This window comes from Eschscholzia californica, unplaced genomic scaffold (assembly GCF_041429995.1).
Source record: "Eschscholzia californica isolate CP2 unplaced genomic scaffold, dmEscCali1.0.p SCAF_2, whole genome shotgun sequence".
Lineage (NCBI taxonomy): Eukaryota > Viridiplantae > Streptophyta > Magnoliopsida > Ranunculales > Papaveraceae > Eschscholzia > Eschscholzia californica.
In genome coordinates, this window is record NW_028238309.1 from 47739350 (window position 1) to 47757031 (window position 17682).

Genomic DNA, 17682 nt, shown 5'->3' on the forward strand with positions numbered 1-17682 from the left:
AGACGGTTTTCTTGGATAATGTGGCAAAAATAGAATCTTGTGCAAAATATCGAATGTAATATTAAGTAAAATCCTTTTTCTGTTTCATGTAGTTTTACGATGGCAAAAGGTAGTCTTTTCAATCTGTGTTCGATCTTGGACGTAGACAAATTGAACATGAATAACTTCCACGATTGGGAGGTGTTGAGAAGTGTTCGTAGATCCACAAACAAAGAAAGCTTACTAGATACCCCAATTCCAAAGATAACTGCACCTCAACGGTTGAGGAACAAAAGCAGGCCAAAATTATCCGGATGAAATCGATTTCTGTAACATGTCTTATGTTGGCCACAATGGAACCTAATCTTCAAAAGAGATTCAGAAAAATGGATGCGCACACAATCATCCGACGATTGAGGGGTATGTCCCGAAACAGATCGTTGATTGAGGAAGTACGGGACTTCCAAGACAATCCAGAATGACATTGAAATGTCTGAATCGAAGGAGTTTTCGATGATGTTGTTGGAGTTCCCCCCCCCCCCCCCCCCTCTCCTACTAACGCCAATTGCTGATGTCAAAAAAAATAGTTTTCCGTTAATTAGTCAAGAAATAAGGACTTGATGCATGACAGCGTTCGTTATGATAGAATATACCATTATGTTGATTTAGATTCCTCCTTCCTACTCCTGCTCCTTGCTCATGCTCCTTGCTCCTGCTCCCGCTCCTTGTTCCTCGTAAACCTGGGTCGAAAATCTGCAAAGGGTTCGAAAACAGCTCTGACACTCGAGACAGTCATATTGTTCTTTGCAGTAAAAGATTGAATATTGATTGAACCTTTTGGGGGCGAGTTGTGTTAACTCAGTGAAAGTGATTGTGTTCCAAGATGTAAGGTTGTTTTCAGGATGTGAGATTGTTCCTGAATGTCTTGTAGAAGACGAAGGGGCCCTTTTATAGGTTGAATTAGACCGACTGTGATAGACTGTCTAGATGAGGAGGTTGTGATCCACCGTTAGGGGAAGTTTCCCTTTAGATTTATCTCGGTTCCAGGATAAATAGAAGTTCCTATGTTCAAAGATACTTCGTAGATATTCTGCCGAAGTGATAGATCTTCTAGGAGATGTTTCCTCTTTTGAGACTCTTGAAGTCCAAACTTGCTTATACGCTTAAGATCTTTATCGACTGGGATCTTTTAGGGAGATTCTAGGATTGAGACGGTAAGCCTGCGACGCGCTTCTGTCTCCCTAGTTTAGGGCGTGGCGCATCAGCCTAGCTTATGTGGACCCCCCCCCCCCCCCCCCATCATTCCTTTAGAGACTTCAGGGTTGATCTGATTGTGTTGTAAGCGAAACAGGGTTGGAATCATCCCCTTAGCTAATCCTTGCCGACCTCCATATTCTAGACTTAGTTAGCGGAGCGTTGTGAGTCCAACAGTCCTGCTGTCTTAATCCAGGTTGACCCGTTGGAGTCTGGTATATTCTTGACTACTCGACGCTAGTCCTGGAATTTTGTGCATCATCACTCTCCACCACCATCTCTCTCCACCACCCTATCTTTGTCCCTTTACAAGATGTTGCCTTCTATGGTTCTAGCATGTTGCCTTCTATGGTTCTAGCATGTTGCCTTCTAGGTAATTAACTATTCGTTGGTCGTAGAATCATTTCGTGTGTGTGTGACCCAAGAAATTATTGCTTCTTACTAATCTTGCACCATGAAGTTGACAGATAACCAACCTACCCCTTCATTGATAAATTGTGAGGCTGACCTCCCAACCAGCTGGAATCCACAAACGGTCAAGTCACTCCATATTTCACCATTGTGCTGTGTTGATACCTCTCAAAATATGTGTACCATTGTGTATGTAGTTATATTTTGCTTTTAGTCCGTGCTATCTCTGTCAAATGCCATAAAAAAAAAACCTTCTCCATACCAGGATGACGCTACGATATAAAGAAGAATGCCTACAGGATGACAAAACTTCTATCGATAAAAATATTGAATCAAATGAGGGTCACTAAGCCAATCCGTGAACGCTTTGATTGGCTTGAAACCCATATTTCCATACGGATACTTTTGCTGTCCACCACTAAATTGAAATCGTAAAAAATATATATTAATTATGTCTACCAGATATGACAATCTCTTTTGACCACGCGATTGGTTCCGTAGTTGGTTTTGAAAAGATTTTTCTCGTTCCAAGTTTGACAACTTCCGTATTTCCGAATTGCATTAGGTCACACAATCAAAATTCTAGTCTTAAACAAAGCACGTTCTTATGTTGTTTACCATACAAACACAATATAGGGACGTGTAAACTAATTTCCCACCCATTTCTTTCTCTCTCTATCTTCCCCCCCCCCCCCCACCCCCCCCCCCCACCCACATATATATTCATAACCTAACTTCAGACAATCAACAGTAACAACAAGAACATAAACAACAAGAACTCATTCCAAATTCAATAAGAAGAAGATCAAGAAGAAAACAGAGAAGAAGAAGAAGATCAAGAAGAGACGGAAAGAATGTTTCATCAGGCACATAGAACTACTAGTAACAAAGATGAACAAGAACAGATAATTCTAGCCTTCCCCTCATTATCGGAACCGAAAAAAACCCATCCTGATGATCATGGTAATAACGACGACACGCAATTTGAACAACACGTACTACTAAAACTACCGACAGACAGACCTTCAATTCCTGTTCATGCTGGAATAACAGAGGAATCAACTGCTAATATGAAGAAATCGATGTCTCAGCAGCCATCGGCTGAACTATCTGGAAGAGAGAAATTAAAGAAACATAGGAATGAAGTAGCAGGTCGAGTATGGATACCAGATTTATGGGGACAAGAAGAGCTTCTCAAAGAATGGATTGATTGTTCTACTTTTGATTCATCTCTCTTCCCTACTGGATTAATGTCAGCTCGTGACGCATTAGTTCAAGAAGGTCGACGGGCTAACTCAGGTAGATTAAAGATATAGAACAGTGTCTCATTTCATCTTCTTCTTCGTTACCTAGTGATCATTGTTATCTCATATCCTATGTTTATACTTTATATATAGTAATATAGGGCACTAAGTAGATCTATATACATATATAAAAAGAGAGATAGAGTATGTAAGCCAGGATTCAAACCTTGGTACTTAATAATAACTTGGATACTTGAGATTATTTTCCGTTCTTCTATGTCCCCGATAAAAAATTTGATTTCTTTTAATTTACTAACCTAACTATCAAGGATAATATTTCATCGGTTACAAAGGCTTCAAGTAATATATCTGTGAGACTTCTTACATATCAATAAAATACCATATGGTAAATGCAAAGTTATAAGACATGAAAGATGGATGAAGGAAAATACAGTTGTGTGTATCAGGGTATTGCTGATGCTAACTCCCATATCTTTATGCTCCCGTCATCACTTGCAGAGGCTAGTAACCTGGTTTCCTGCTCGATGTGAAAAACAGAGAGATAAACATTTTTAGACTCCAAAAGTCAAATGTCGCGCCGAAAATTAGATAAAGATGGAGAACTAAGCAGAGTTAAAATGATTTCGGCTGCATTTGTTCTCGAGTTATAGAGTATCGACTTGGGTTTATACTAGACTTTGTATGAATGAGACATAGACCGGGTTTCTTCTATAAATTGCCATGGTGAACCGTGACTCAGGACACAGGGAGTCACGAATGGTATTAGGCCCAAATGATTAAGGCTCCAACAGAGAATTTTCACATCCCATTCATTATATACACTTAATGAACCTCATGCCCGTGATGGTCTCGTCACAAAAATTTGAGAAGTGCGAGAAAATAAAAGTTAACATCGGATGGTATCCTACCATGGATCCAGATAAAAGGTGTTTGAGACTGTAGATATAAATAATGGAATAATGACTACCAACTCAAGTTTGTTTCTGTAGAGTATAACTAACGTGAAGATAAAACTTACTGTTGAGCTCCATTGCACTGAATTTATGTCCATGTTATGGGCCTTTTCTTTATTCAGCAGCAATTTGTAGGATGGTCCATCACTCTGAAAATAATCACAAAAATGAGATGAAAACTTGCATTTTCTTCAAGAACGGTATTAGAAAGATCATTGCAGAAGAAGGGATAAATCCAAGTAAAACACGAGACGCGCTAAATACGGTATTCTTAAAGGTGCCTGTGTATGAGAGAGACAGAGAGAGAGGGGGTACCAATCCGTTGTTATTCTCGATGAAAAGACGTATAGCATCATCTGCAGCTCCACTAGCAATTATGCCTTCTCTGTGGATATCACAAGTACACCAAAACATATCCATAATATAACAATAATAAGAGAATTTGCACAGTGAATATCTAAAAGAAATGAAGAATAAATTAACAACTAGAACCTACAGTCTCACTCTACACAGGAACAATGTCCCAAAAAACTACTACTCTAGCTTTTAATCAACAAAGTCAGCTTAATGACATAGCCAATGAGGAACGCGAATTGGTTGAAATGAGAGCTGACTTCTAAAGCAGACCTGAGTCGCTTACTCAGTAACTTAGCAGTAGTTAGCTTGAGCATCTGTCATTTTTTCATAGCATCTGGTATCCTAGCAAAGCGAATTATAATATTTCATATAGAGAAGCACATATTAGTTTTCCTTGTTCAAACGAAACGACACCTACCTAGAAAACCATTTCTTTTTCTTTTTATAAACTAAATATAAGTATATCATTGAATGGTTACTTAACGAGTATAGACAACTAACAGCTCAAAATACTGGAAGAAGGCAAATTTATACCAACATTTATGAAACAAACAGAGCTACAAATAGCAGATTAGATAGCACACTTGGATATGAATGAAGATATGATTTGACTTGGTATCATGAATTGTTACCTTGACCAATGAACTGAGAATATTGTTCGATCATGATATCCTGTGAGAGTGGAGACATGTTTCCTGTAAGAATGGAGTGAAAGAGTCAGTGGATAAAGGGAAGAACAAGAAGGTCCTTGTCATGTACAAAAAAGCACAAAAACTACTTAAGATCAGCATCTTGTGTTTATTATGTAACAATGATGAACCTAAAATTAAAAATTAAAAATAAAGTCCACCAGCAATCATATCGACGTTTCACCGTCGCACCATTTTTGCAGTTCTTTTTCCCAACTCCAACCGCCCAATGGGATGATTCTGAAAAACTAGTTATACTGATATCTCCAATTCACTAGTAACAGGAAGTTTATCAGCAAAATAGAACTACGGATTGCATCTCATAAGAAGTGAGCATTACTAAGAAACTTCCACAAAATTTCATTCTACAATCCACATCTATTATGTAATAGGGCACTGGAGTCCGGGAATTCTTTATTGTTTTGTCACACGAATGTGCATTAAGTCAGCTGTGGCCACTTCTGTGGGCAAGTTTATATAATAATGTGAGATCTTGTATGTTGTAATTGCACATAATCATATTAAGACCACAAAACATCACTCTAAATTAAGATCTTGTCTGTATGCAAGTATGAAACAAAGTTTAAGTAAGAGAGAAGATCATTATCTATAATAAAATAACGAAGACAGGAAAATAGATGTGCACTGTGTGTCCCCTGTTTTTGCCTTTCTCCAAGTTTCTGTGACACCTGGTACCCATGCCGGGAAGTCGGGAACCAATAACATGTGGACCGTGCTTGTAACAGCGTAATAGAAGACATAATTAAGTTAGAACAGTCGTGTGCAAGTTTTGAATGGTTTTGACACCATAATCATTTCACCTTCCTAAACTTCCGAGAACTAATACAAGAAGTTTTTTTTAACTTTTTTTTCTGAAAATGAAGTTTTTTTTTAACTTTCTGAGTGCTTCAAAATACATACCTATTTGAGTCAAAACAATCCAAAGGAACGTAAACTTCTTGGCGATCTAGATTCCTACTAACTGAATATAACACTTCAATGTCATGCATGTTATTGGCATTATAACATTTTTCCTTGAAGACTAAACATCAGCTTTATATACTGGACCCACGAATATCTCAAAAGTCAATGAAAATACTTATTTTCAATTTATGTGCACATATAATCAAATATACATGAGTGGCTCTCACCAAGGTGCATAGCCGTTCCCATCGGGTGATGTTCTAGTATCACTTGCCCATATCTTCAAGGTAAGATCATCACTGCAATAAGCCCATTTACCGTATTAAACCCCTTATGATGTATTCGGGATAAGATGTATAAAAGGATCTAAAAACAAAATCATATTTAGAAATTAGAACTAAAATGGATATTTACGTTCTTTTTTTTTTGGGAAAAAGAAGTTAATGTCACCAAATCGGAAGAAATAAACATGATTTTGCAAATAACAGCTTTAGTCACCTGCATGTAACCAGTTTGTCCCCTGTAGAATTGAATGATAATGCCCACACGGTAGACGAGTGCCCACTACAAATGAATAGTCAAAATAGGTAAGAAGCAACATTATTGATGAAAAGGATGGTTGATAAAGGGATAGATCCAAGTGACAAAGAAGTACATGTGAAGATAGAAACACCAATCAAATAACATTTGTTTAGAGTTTATATTAGTAATACTCAACTCCGGAGAGGCTCTTTTAGGTAAGAAACCACTAGATACAGAATAGCATGAAGGCAAAAAAGGGAAATAAAGATACAGTAATACACTAGCACCAATGACATATTTCTTTTGGTAGATATCAATGACACATGGTACTTTCATCCTCCGATGATGTTATGTTCAGGGATTTCAATTTTCAAGCAGACACTCATCACACGATTCTAAGGAAGTGTTAAGATTCTGAATTGGATATATGCATATAGTAATCGCTGATACTTCCATCTCATGGACAGACCCATATTGTAAATGAACAGATATAATACGTAAGGGGCTATCCTCTCGTACAAGAAAAAGAATTAAATTCCGACAAAGTTAGCTGGTATTCTTCTTCTTTTATTGGGAAGCTATAGCTTTTTTTCCTGTATTTGCAGGAAAGATTGCAGATCTTTTTTATCAAGTCAAAAATGTATTTTTATCTGACAAACCCAATACCAAATCATTCTATTGTAGCAAATGCACTTCTACTATAGTACTATCAAGTTAGGTAGAAATTACAATTAGTTAAGCAAAACAGTTTTACAAATATAAAGAGAACGAAATTCCAAATTGGAGTTTCTTTAAGACTGAAGTTGGATCTTATGTACAACATGAGAAAGAGGAGTCTACTATATAGTCTCTTCTTAGTTCATCACACAATTAGTCTGAATTTCTTTTATCTGTGGAAACCCAAACGAACTAAAACCAGAGAGGACCACTATAGTGATGGCTGAGTTTGCTTTTAAAGACTAGTAGAGTGAAACAGAGATGTTATAGAACAATACTTGTTTGCTGCATTCATAGTTTGAACACAATGCCAATCATCGCTATCCCCGTCCTCAGCCCATATCTGTCATCATACACAGAGAACGACATGCAAAATTCTTCAATTGCACTAAGATGTTCTCACTTTTTAATTAGAAAAACCTAAAAGCCGAGCATTTTAATTGAGTTTTTCATCTGAAAACTTGAAAGGAACCAAATGAAATGCTTTTGAACTTCTTATACCTTAATAGTGTTATCATAGCTACAAGAAAATAAAATATCCAGATGCGGATGCCATTGAACCATCTTCACATCCTGCGAGTGTCCTTGCAAAACTGAAACACAGTCGAACTCATTCCCAGGTTGTACTTCCCAAATCCAAACAGATTTGTCTCGACTACATGTTGCAAGCAGGGAACCAGATGAATTCCATGACACACTTTTGACTTCATTTTCGTGACCCTACACAGAAAAAGCAATAGCCCCATAGTGAATTCTCAGAGAGAAAGAACGAAAATAAAAAACAGAAAGGCCCATATTGACTATGTCAACTGTTTGTGATAAGTAAGAGTTGTAAGAAAAGATGCACTTTGTACAAAATTCTGATTAAGCAAGTTATTAAAACTGTCTTCTGGGTAACAATAACGGGAACACTGAAAACTTGCTAACCAACAAACAGGATTCTAGACAAATAGAGCAGACATGCTGATAGAGAAGAGTAACAAACAATTTATCCTTCTGAACTTAAAATGCGTACTCCGAGTAGGAGCTCCCGATGTAAAACAGACTCTTGTTAATCAAAAGAACAAGTAGCTGAACGTATATACATATACATATACATATAGACAAGCAGTCGAACAAGAACTGCTTTCTCATTATAGGAGAGAGCTGTCTAGACGAGCGCAATTTTGTAAACTCTGTTCGGGTTAAACGACCATAAAATATGTGATTTTTGGAACTTGGACAAACTTCCCCTTCCCTCCAACCGTTTATGACAATCCAAGTTTCCACCAATCAAATGGTGTGCGGGAAATACTCGATCCACGTTATGTTCAGCACATAGTCTACAAACTATCAGTGTGTTTTCTTCCTCTAGTGCTTCAGTGGATTTCAGTCTTATGCTGAAGATTACCTAACTTGTTTAGATTACGCAGATTAAGGTGTCGTTTGGCAACCAAAAGTAGAAGTCATTTTACTTGTAGCAGAAGTTCTTTTACTTTAAAAAAGTAAAAAAATTTCAAAAGTATATTTGACAAAAATGTTACTTATAAGTAAAAAAGTCAAAAAGTTAGTTTGGTAACTCATTTACTTTTGATAATTTTATTTTTCTTCCTCATAGAGATACTTGATTTTAATTGAATTTGTTTATGATTTCCACGATTACTCTCGTATACGAAGTAGTGGTGATATTGGAGGTAGTGGTGGTGCCATGAAGGTATGGTTATGGGGTGTGGTGGTGGTTGAGGTTTGATGGTGGTGGTTGAGGTTTGATGGTGGTGGTAGAGGTATGATGGTGGCAGCAGTGGTGATTGTGATACAGGTATGGGTGGTGGTGGAGGTATGATGGTGGTGCTGGTGGTGGAAGTATGGTGGAGGTGGAAGTACGTTGGTGGTGGATAAGGTATGCGAGTGATATTGACGGAGTAATGGTGGTGGTGGTATGGTGATGGTGGTAAAGGTGGTGGATAAGATATATAGGTGGTAATGATGGAGGTATGGTGGTGGTGGTGGTGGTGGCGGGGAAGGTACAGTGGTGGTGGAGGAGGTACCTTGGTGGTGGAGCTACGAGATGGTTGTTGTCGAGGTATGGTGGTGTGTGGTGGTGGTGGTGGTGGTACGAAGGTGGTGGTTAAGGTGTGGTGGTGGTAGTTGAGGTAGGGTGGTGGGGGAGGTGCAACGCTTGTTGTGGTGGTGGTGGGGGTAGAATGGTATGGTAGAAGTTTAGTTGTGGTAATGGAACGGAAACAGATAAAAAAAAAATCGTCAAGTAAAATTCATGCATGTCTCAAAAAAAAGTTACTTTACTTTGAAGTCAAAAGCTAAAAATTTTAACTTTAAAAGAAAGTCAAATTTTAACTTGAATGAAGTCGGTAATTTTTGCGTACCAAACTAACTTTTCGACTTTTCTACTTAAATAAGCAAAAAAGTAACTTATTTTAGTGTTGCCAAACGACACCTAAAAGAAAATCGGTTACTGTACTACTTCGAACTAATTTGGGAATTCTCTTTTGGAGCAACTGCCTTGCTTATATTTCCTAATATCATCTGCTTAATTAAGATGAGACTGAACTGAAACAGATAAATCAAGTACCTCAAGAGTAGCTACACATTCAAAATCACCTCCTACATTTGCCCAGATAGCAGTAGTGGCATCAAAACTTCCAGTAGCTAATAATTTCCCACAAGGTGACCAGGCACAAGATCTAACAGTACGAGTATGGGTATCATCCAAAACTGCCTGTTTCAATCAGACAAACATGAACTTATTAAAAAAAAAAAAAATCAATTCAATTATTAGGGTTTTCATTAAGCAACTCCATTATAAACATGGGTAACACACAAAATTTCAGAAAAAGGTTGAACCTTGCATTCCCATGAAAGGTCAAATGGATTCTGCTGCCATATACGGATGGTTTTATCACCGCTGCAAGAAGCAAGCATAGCTGGAGTTCCAGATATTCCGGTAGTCGGATTCCAAGCGAGACTCCATACTCTGTCAGTGTGACCTTCAAGTTTTTGAATCTCCTTCAGTTCGAGATTTCCCTCAACCAAATCCATTTTCAGTGCTAATTGACTGATGAGACTATTTTCTTCCCACACTTACCCGGCTGATAGTCTTGTCTAGATTTTATAAGAAAATGCTCCTTCTCGTCGAGAATGGTGGTTTTCTTTGAAAAAGCTTTCAAGGTAACTCGAGTATATGGTTAAACTGCTCTGTGTCAAAGAGTACATGAATAAAATTAGAATTATTTTGCAAACAACACTGATGGTATGTCCGACCACTATCCTGATGAATCCCAGCTAGAGTATGTGACCGGCCACAGGGCGGAACCAGGATTTCAAATTAGCCAGACAGGATTTAAAGTGGTGCAGAAAAAAAATCAAAAAAGTAAACCCTAAGAAGTAATAACTAAAGATTGAGCTTCAGTATGATTGTATATTTTTTGTACATTAATAAATCAATCAAAACCAAAGAAGTAATAACCAATAAGTATAAAACTTAACAAGTCACAAGTAGAATTTGTATAATCTATCAAGATTCAAGACCTTGGGGTTTGGAATTCACAATGAAGATAAACTCATTACTCTTAAACCTAATATGATTTCAATGAAACTAAACTATTTAGGAATTGTAAAATAAGCCCTAGAGAAAGAAACTAAGATAAACTCTAACCCTAATCTGATTTTTTCTTTTTTTTTAAAACTTACCCTTAATTTGATTTCAATCCAACTCCCATAAACCTCTAAATCAGAAGGTATATAATGTCATAAACCTAAGTTTTACAGTAAACCCTAGAGAGAAAGTTGAAGAACTCAAAACTCCAATCTTCAAATTGAAATTTTTTTTAAGTAAAATGTATTATAGATTGAAGAGTATAACTTGAATAAGAAGATCAAACCTCAAATTTTAGAGACCAAGACAAGAATCAAAGTCAGGAAGCAAGCTCTCTTGACTGCCCAGGAATGAAGAAACTCACGCTCAACACTTTCCCACCCCAAAAATCGACCCAATTAACAAAAAAAAAAAAAAAAAAAATTTAAAAAAAAATAAAAATAAAGTAAATGTACCAAATTACCCCTACCTTTCTTAATAATTACAAAACCCAGCTTAGGACATTGCCAAGGTTTTTATGTTGGTCCGCCGGCCATGGATTAGACAGAAAAAGTATCGCCATGGATTAGATGGCTATGATTTGGAGAGAAAATAATACTTCTATCTAAATCATAGTAGTCAACACGTACCTAGCTGTAGTTCACCAATCTTAGTGGTCTTCTTCCGGCTAGCGTGGTAGCTAAGGATTCAGCGGTCTGACGGTCGGTCCGATGTCAAATTTTAACAAGGTCTCTCATTATTTTAACCAAAAAATGAAAAAAATCCTCCGTTGAACTGAAAACGATATTTGAGACAATTAATTTTAAACAAGATATCAAGTTGCAACTAAATTCAAACCACAGATAAAATATATCAAAATAAAAAGTATACTCAGCCCGTCTCCAGGGATTCCCATTTGAACCGCATGTGAGAGAAACCATTGTTTCTCTCTCTACGTGACTAAACATGTGAGATGAGAGAGAAACTCTTGTTTCTCTCACATGCGGTTCGAGTGGGAGTCCCTAGAGGCGGATTTTGTAGCCTTGTTGATATCAAAAAATATAATTAAATAAATAACTTAGAATCTTCATCATTTATTCGTCTCCATAATGCTTCCCAGTGGCGAAGCCAGAAACTTTTATGAGTGGGGGCACCTCTTTATTATAGGTAATGAAAGAATTCCACAGTACACGATCTAACTAGAATCGGACAGCAAATTCTTAACAAAATTTTATTAGATATTCCGTATTAATTTTGATGTATAACAATCGATCTCTAGTTTTCACAATATGGATCAAGGATCTTTCCTCCAACTGGATTCCAAAATGTACTGAAATAAAAAACAAAAGAGGGGATGAAGAGATGATGGTGAAGATTAAGAAGAACGATGCTAGATGATGAAGGGGAAGTGATCGTAATTGAAGAAACGATGAAGATTAAGTTTTCTTTCTAATAACATGTTTATCAGGACAAAAGTCTAAAAAAGACAATTTTGAAATTCAAAATACAAGTCACCGAAAAATCAGACAAAATCAAAATTAAGGGAGACGTTTAGAAAACTCATCGTCTCTACGAGACCATTTTATTTAGTTGGTCACTTTGAGGAAGTCAAAATTGAGTTATCTCAATCAATAAGAACCAATTTTAAGCCAAGCATGACCTTTATAATGTATTTTTAATAAGTAGTCATCTTAAACCAAACAATAATTTTAATTTTCAACTAACTTAAGTAGTAGATATTTTAGAAAAAAAAAGTGTAAGTAGTAGAAATTTTCTAGAAAAAAAAAAGAATGTTGTGTGGGGAACTCGATCCCTTGACCTCAAAGTTGAAACATAATCGCTTCACCAGTTAAGCTAGGGAAGAATTTCATGTGAAAAACGGATATATATATATATATATATATATATATATATATATAGATATATGTATCTAATATAGCGGCAAATGTCGCATAATATTAACGAGCCACGGTAGGGTCGTGGGGGCCTGTGCCCCCACGGGCCCCTATGTGGACTCGCCCCTGATGCTTCCTTCCTCATTGCAGCCATCTTTTCTTGAAATATTTTATCCTTAAGTTTACTGAAACTAACTCATCTACTAAATCTTAATAATAACCTCGCAAAAAGATTAACTTTCAAGTAAGTTAATCAATTTAGTTTGTCCAACAATATAGTCGAGCTCAAGTGTAGTTTTAAAAAATTTATTTTGAGAAGTTTCTTTCTATTGATAAAGAATCACTCTTATAGTCAATAAAATTTTACACGCAACACTTGCAGTTGGAAAACAATTTGTTTTCTTCAAGAAAATCAGTGTCTCATCGACTTCTGTAATCTCATTTGACAAAACATCTAGCAAAAGTGTTAACTCAACAAATAATCCCCCCCCCCCCCCTACAACGTCACAATAATCGTCTTTTCTTAGACTATTTGTAAAATTCTCACAAGAAGCTTTTAATTCTTCATCATGATATTCACTTAATAGTTATGGTTGATAAAAAAAAATATTTTCTCACGTTGTTAATATTGTTCAAACCTTCGTTTCGATGAACTGATTGTTTACTCTAATTAATCAAATGAAATAACGTTTCACCAAAAAAAAAATCAAATGAAATAATGAACTCTGAAGTATTTCTGATGAGATTCTCTAAAAATTGTTAACATCTCCAGTGCAACACCCTAAAATTTTAAAAATTACTTAGGTGTCAATTTTTTACAGATTTTGAATTATTAATAGGGTTAAAGTCCGTTTTGGGCCTCAATTTGTGACCAACTCACCATCTTGGCTCCTACAAGTAACAGAGAGTTCGATTTGGCCCATGGGAGCACTTCTCGTTTAGTTATTACGTCAGCAAGTTCTGACCAATATTTATTTATTTCCAATCTACCCCTCATGAAATCAGCTATAACCACGCCAAAGCTGAAAGCTCGAAACGTCACATCAGAGATGGTAATAAATGTTCAAAATCTTCCTTCCCAATATACTTTCTTCTCCATTTACTTCCCTTAGTCAATCACCCATTTCCCTCCATTTACTTCTTCATAGTCGTTAACTTCTGTTCAGTCTGACATAAGAACTCCATTAAAATTTCATCAAAAAAATTTTACATTTGTGAAGAAGCATCAAATCTGCTTCAGTTAATCTTCCCAGAAATAAGCTTTTATGGTGGCAGTTCTTCATTCCCACTATTAACTTCTCCCATTTTCTGTGAAATGTGTGATGAAGCATCTGTATTCCATGTTATCTCTTCAAGATGTGTGACCTGGGCGAACTTGATTGAAGTATAAGTGTCAGAAACAATATCGGTGTCTTCCACTACCAAACACAGTATCAACATCATCTGTTATACCTTTTTTTAAAAAAAACAAATAAGATAGTTAGTGGATTTTCGTGTCTTTGCAATTGTGGAACCAATTCAAGTAGAAATGATAACCATGTATCCTTGTATTTTGTATCTACATACGTAGATAGTTAAAAATTTTGCTTGTAACATCTACAAACACAACTAATAAACAAACGCATGCATATTTTTCTTTTAAGAAGCAACCGTCAAGACCCACTACTAGTCTACAACCTTTCACAAACCCTTCAATAAAAGCTCGAAAATAGACATACATACTTGTGAAGGACTCGATTAAGTCGTGTCTCTAAACTGTAGTTCTTCTCCCTCGATTTGAGACCAATATATGTCTTGCAAGCTCAAGTGTTAGTTTATACCATTCCTCAAAGTTTTTATTAATACGTTCTAACATCTTAGTTCTTCCGAACCAAATTTTCTTGTACTTGACATTAACACCATAGTGAGCTTTTACCCAGGCTTGTGTGTTCTCAAGTGTTAGATTTTGGTTCTCAGCAAACGTATCCTTTTAGTTTGTGAGGAATCCAAGTTGAACTAACCATTGGGGTTGTATCATCTTGATTCGTAGAACAAGTACGCTTTACCTCTAGTGAGTTAATATGTCTCTTTATCGCTAAGCAAAACAACATACACAAACTAGCTGCAGTCATCTGCTTTGAATTTAAACTTCAATCTTCTCATTTCATTTTTGACTTGTGAGATAATCAAGTCATTTTCTGTTTGGCCCCTATTTCTCTTTTCACCCCATCTTCCTCATATGTATTGTACAAGTCATTTTTTTATGTAAATTGATTCGAATTCTCCAAATCAGGGAACATACTTGTCACTATCTTCACTCTGTTCACCTTCACTTTAGGATATATCTCCTTTTCATCCCCATTTAAATGATATGTTTCTTCAGGATTTATATCACCCCAAAAATCATGATCTTCATCATCTTTTGCACTTGTGTTAAGGTCCATGTTGGACCAACCAGGTGCACTACATTTTCCATTATTTTTCATCTCTTTGCACACAACCTGTTTAGGAAATTGAACTCCCTTACCAATTCACAGACTATTTTCCTTCATCATAGCCTTATATTTTGTCTTGGGTATTCTCGGTGCATGGAGGAGGGCATTCAGGTTAGTCTATGTAAAAGCATATGTGACAAATATGTGGCAGTCCAACTTCAAATAGGTATTCAACAAAATATCGTCTACAACCGGAATCAATATTGTCTCAAATACACTAACCTCTAGAATCGACCAAAGTGTGGTTGTTAGACCCCCCTTCTAGCCCCATGTTTGAACCAACTTTATCCACCAAACAAAGCAACGTGAATTTCTTTCAAAGTTGGACTTGAATGTCTGGAACGAGAAAGATTTCTTCCCCACTGGCATAAGATGATGGACTCACTTCAGTCTTAATTACATTCTCCCACCACTCCCCATTAATATGAACAATAGTAATGACAAGGTTTTCTACTTTGAACTCGCAAAAAGAGACAACAATGAACATATACAAAAGTTCTATAAATTGGAGAACATGCGTTGGTTGACCGAAGATGGAAATAGAAGAGCTAAGTAGAAGAAGTTCTGGCGTCGGTTAAACGAACTTGGAGAAGAAATTAAATCCGTTATAGAGGAAGGACCTCAATTGGAATAAATGGAAAAAAGATAAATTGAATTGAGGAAAAAGAAGAAGATAGAGAAATGAGGTTTAAAGTAAATATCTCACGATAAAGGAAGGTTTTGAACATTTATTAACCGCTCAGATTTGACGTCTCGAGATTGGCCTGGTCATAGCTGATTTGCTCAGAGGGACAGATTGGGCAAAGGGAGATTTTATAGGGCCCCTTCATTTTTGTTAAAAGGCCTCCCTTCAGTGATAATTTAGCAAGTAAAATGATTCATGGGAGGCCTTTTAACAAAATTGGGGAGGCCTTATAAAACTTCCCTTGGGCAAAATACAGGTTCGAACTTGCTGATGTAATAACTAACTGAAAAATGCTCGTGGGGCCAAATCGAACTCTCAGACTCTTGGGAGCTAAAACGGTGAGTTGGTCCCAAATTAGGGGTCAAAACATAATTAATTAAAATCCCAAAAATATGTGATCCCGCCAAAATTAAAATTTCACTAATTTTTGGAGGGAGCTTTTGGTTTTAAGTTCACCTTTTGTGGTGAATGAAATTTTCTGGCCTAGGGTTCTCCTGAATTTCCTATCAACTGCAACGAAGTAATACTTTTTTGCAATTTTGTGATATTTTCCATCTTCAAAATCTATAGATTCATACATTAGTTTGATTACATTGTTAATTTCTGATTTTAGTCATCATCTAAATCTCTAGATTAATGCATTAGTTTTCTCTCCATCATTATATCTACTGAATTTGTTAACCCTAATCATTGTCATCAACCATGTGCAACTCCTGGGTTCCGCTCATCGAACTGTTCGATGAAATTCCCAATAAGCTTTTGTGTTGTAAATCTTGACCAGTTCTCTTCATCTTCTATAAGTTTAGATGATTTCTTCTGTGATTATTAAATCATAAATAATTATTAACGAACAATTGTTTCTTATTTTGATTGCATGTACTCTTGGATTCAAAAGAAAACGGGGTCATGGAGTCTCAACAATATGATAAGAACAACAAGAGGGTTAGGGTTAGCGATTCTCTCCAGATGGAGAAACATACAGACTATTCAAATGAAGTTCTTGCTGCGTATCCTCCTACGAATGAACAATTATATGGTGACGAAGGTTCTTCAATTTCAGTTTTTCCTTTTACTGAAGATAATCAAATCAACTTGGATATAGCCACTACTGAAAATGATGACATGGAAGATATTACCCAACCTCTTTACCGAAAAGGTAGTAAAGAGAAAAGGAGAAGATTAGGCGAGCACAATGAATTGATTACCGTGTTGAGGAACCTGCAATCTACTTTAGAAAAACAATTCGCTATTAATCAACGATATATGGAGGCTAGATTAGTGCTGCTGAGAAAAGATATAGAACTTAAAGAGAGATCCCTAGAGTTGAAGGAGAAAGCTCTGAGGCTAAAGGAATGCAAAGAAAAGCGAAAGGAGAAAGCAAGAAAAAGAAAAGAGCAAGAACGAATTATGAACACTGATCTTAGCAACCTCCAACCTATATTACGAGATGCGTTCAAAAAAATGCAAACTCAAATAAAGAAGGAATGGGTAGAGGAAGACTTGAATACTTATTTGGAGATGTTTCCTTAAAAACAAGTTAGATGTTGAAACTTATATTTTGTCAATACGGCACTCAAGTAACCTAATTATTTTTTATTTTTTTTAGTATGATTAGCTATCTGATGTTTCATTTCAATGTTTAGAATTTTGTTACGCTATATGACTCACTTTCTTGTTTTTGTTTTGAATATACTTTTCAGTTTCTTGTGATGAATTGCTTGTTTCGATCTTTAGAAGTTAGAATTCTGCTATGCAGTCCAGGCAATTACAGCAGATGATAATGAAGAAGGCCCATTTCAGTTGCACTGTTGCATCAATTCAGTAGCATTGCTGCTGCTCAAGTGAGTGCAGCAGCAATGTTGCTACCTCATTTCAGCAATATAGGCAATTTTACAGGTACCGACAGTAATCGCTTTCTGAAGACACTACCACCGCCAAGAACTTTCATGGCACCTAATCATGGTCATCAGTTCATAGTCAAAGTGG

The 17682-nt window shown here is 36.4% G+C and overlaps 1 protein-coding gene and 1 long non-coding RNA gene across 3 annotated transcripts; one reads left to right on the top strand and one right to left on the bottom strand.

The window, feature by feature from the left end:
* Positions 1–3093: 3093 nt before the first annotated feature.
* EMB1345 (Transducin/WD40 repeat-like superfamily protein) lies at positions 3094–11108 on the bottom strand. Of its 2 annotated transcripts, none has more exons than XM_086660241.1 (11): positions 10950–11108; positions 9913–10258; positions 9641–9787; positions 7573–7791; positions 7350–7414; positions 6331–6396; positions 6060–6131; positions 4852–4914; positions 4178–4247; positions 3928–4011; positions 3094–3426 (listed from the first exon to the last, which is right to left on the bottom strand). In XM_086660241.1, exons 2-11 carry the CDS (start codon positions 10105–10107, stop codon positions 3352–3354), a joined length of 1056 nt encoding a protein of 351 aa, XP_086516367.1. In that variant the 5' UTR covers positions 10108–10258; positions 10950–11108; the 3' UTR covers positions 3094–3351. The 2 variants fall into 2 exon arrangements, with proteins under 2 accessions (XP_086516367.1, XP_086516366.1); XM_086660240.1 differs by having other exon boundaries at positions 9913–10263; positions 10950–11096.
* A 4897-nt stretch (positions 11109–16005) lies between these two features.
* LOC147558533 (uncharacterized) lies at positions 16006–17410 on the top strand. The gene is made up of 2 exons (XR_015233490.1): positions 16006–16216; positions 16592–17410. It is a non-coding gene; the product is annotated as an uncharacterized LOC147558533 (long non-coding RNA).
* Positions 17411–17682: the final 272 nt, after the last annotated feature.

Coding starts and splice junctions, on each gene's coding strand:
- EMB1345 (XM_086660241.1), bottom strand. CDS start 10,107: ATGGATTTGGTTGAGGGAAATCTCGAACTGAAGGAGATTCAAAAACTT. Junction 6,132..6,330: donor GACAAACTGGTTACATGCAG/GTGACTAAAGCT, acceptor GGCTTATTGCAG/TGATGATCTTACCTTGAAGA. Junction 4,012..4,177: donor TCGAGAATAACAACGGATTG/GTACCCCCTCTC, acceptor GATTATTTTCAG/AGTGATGGACCATCCTACAA.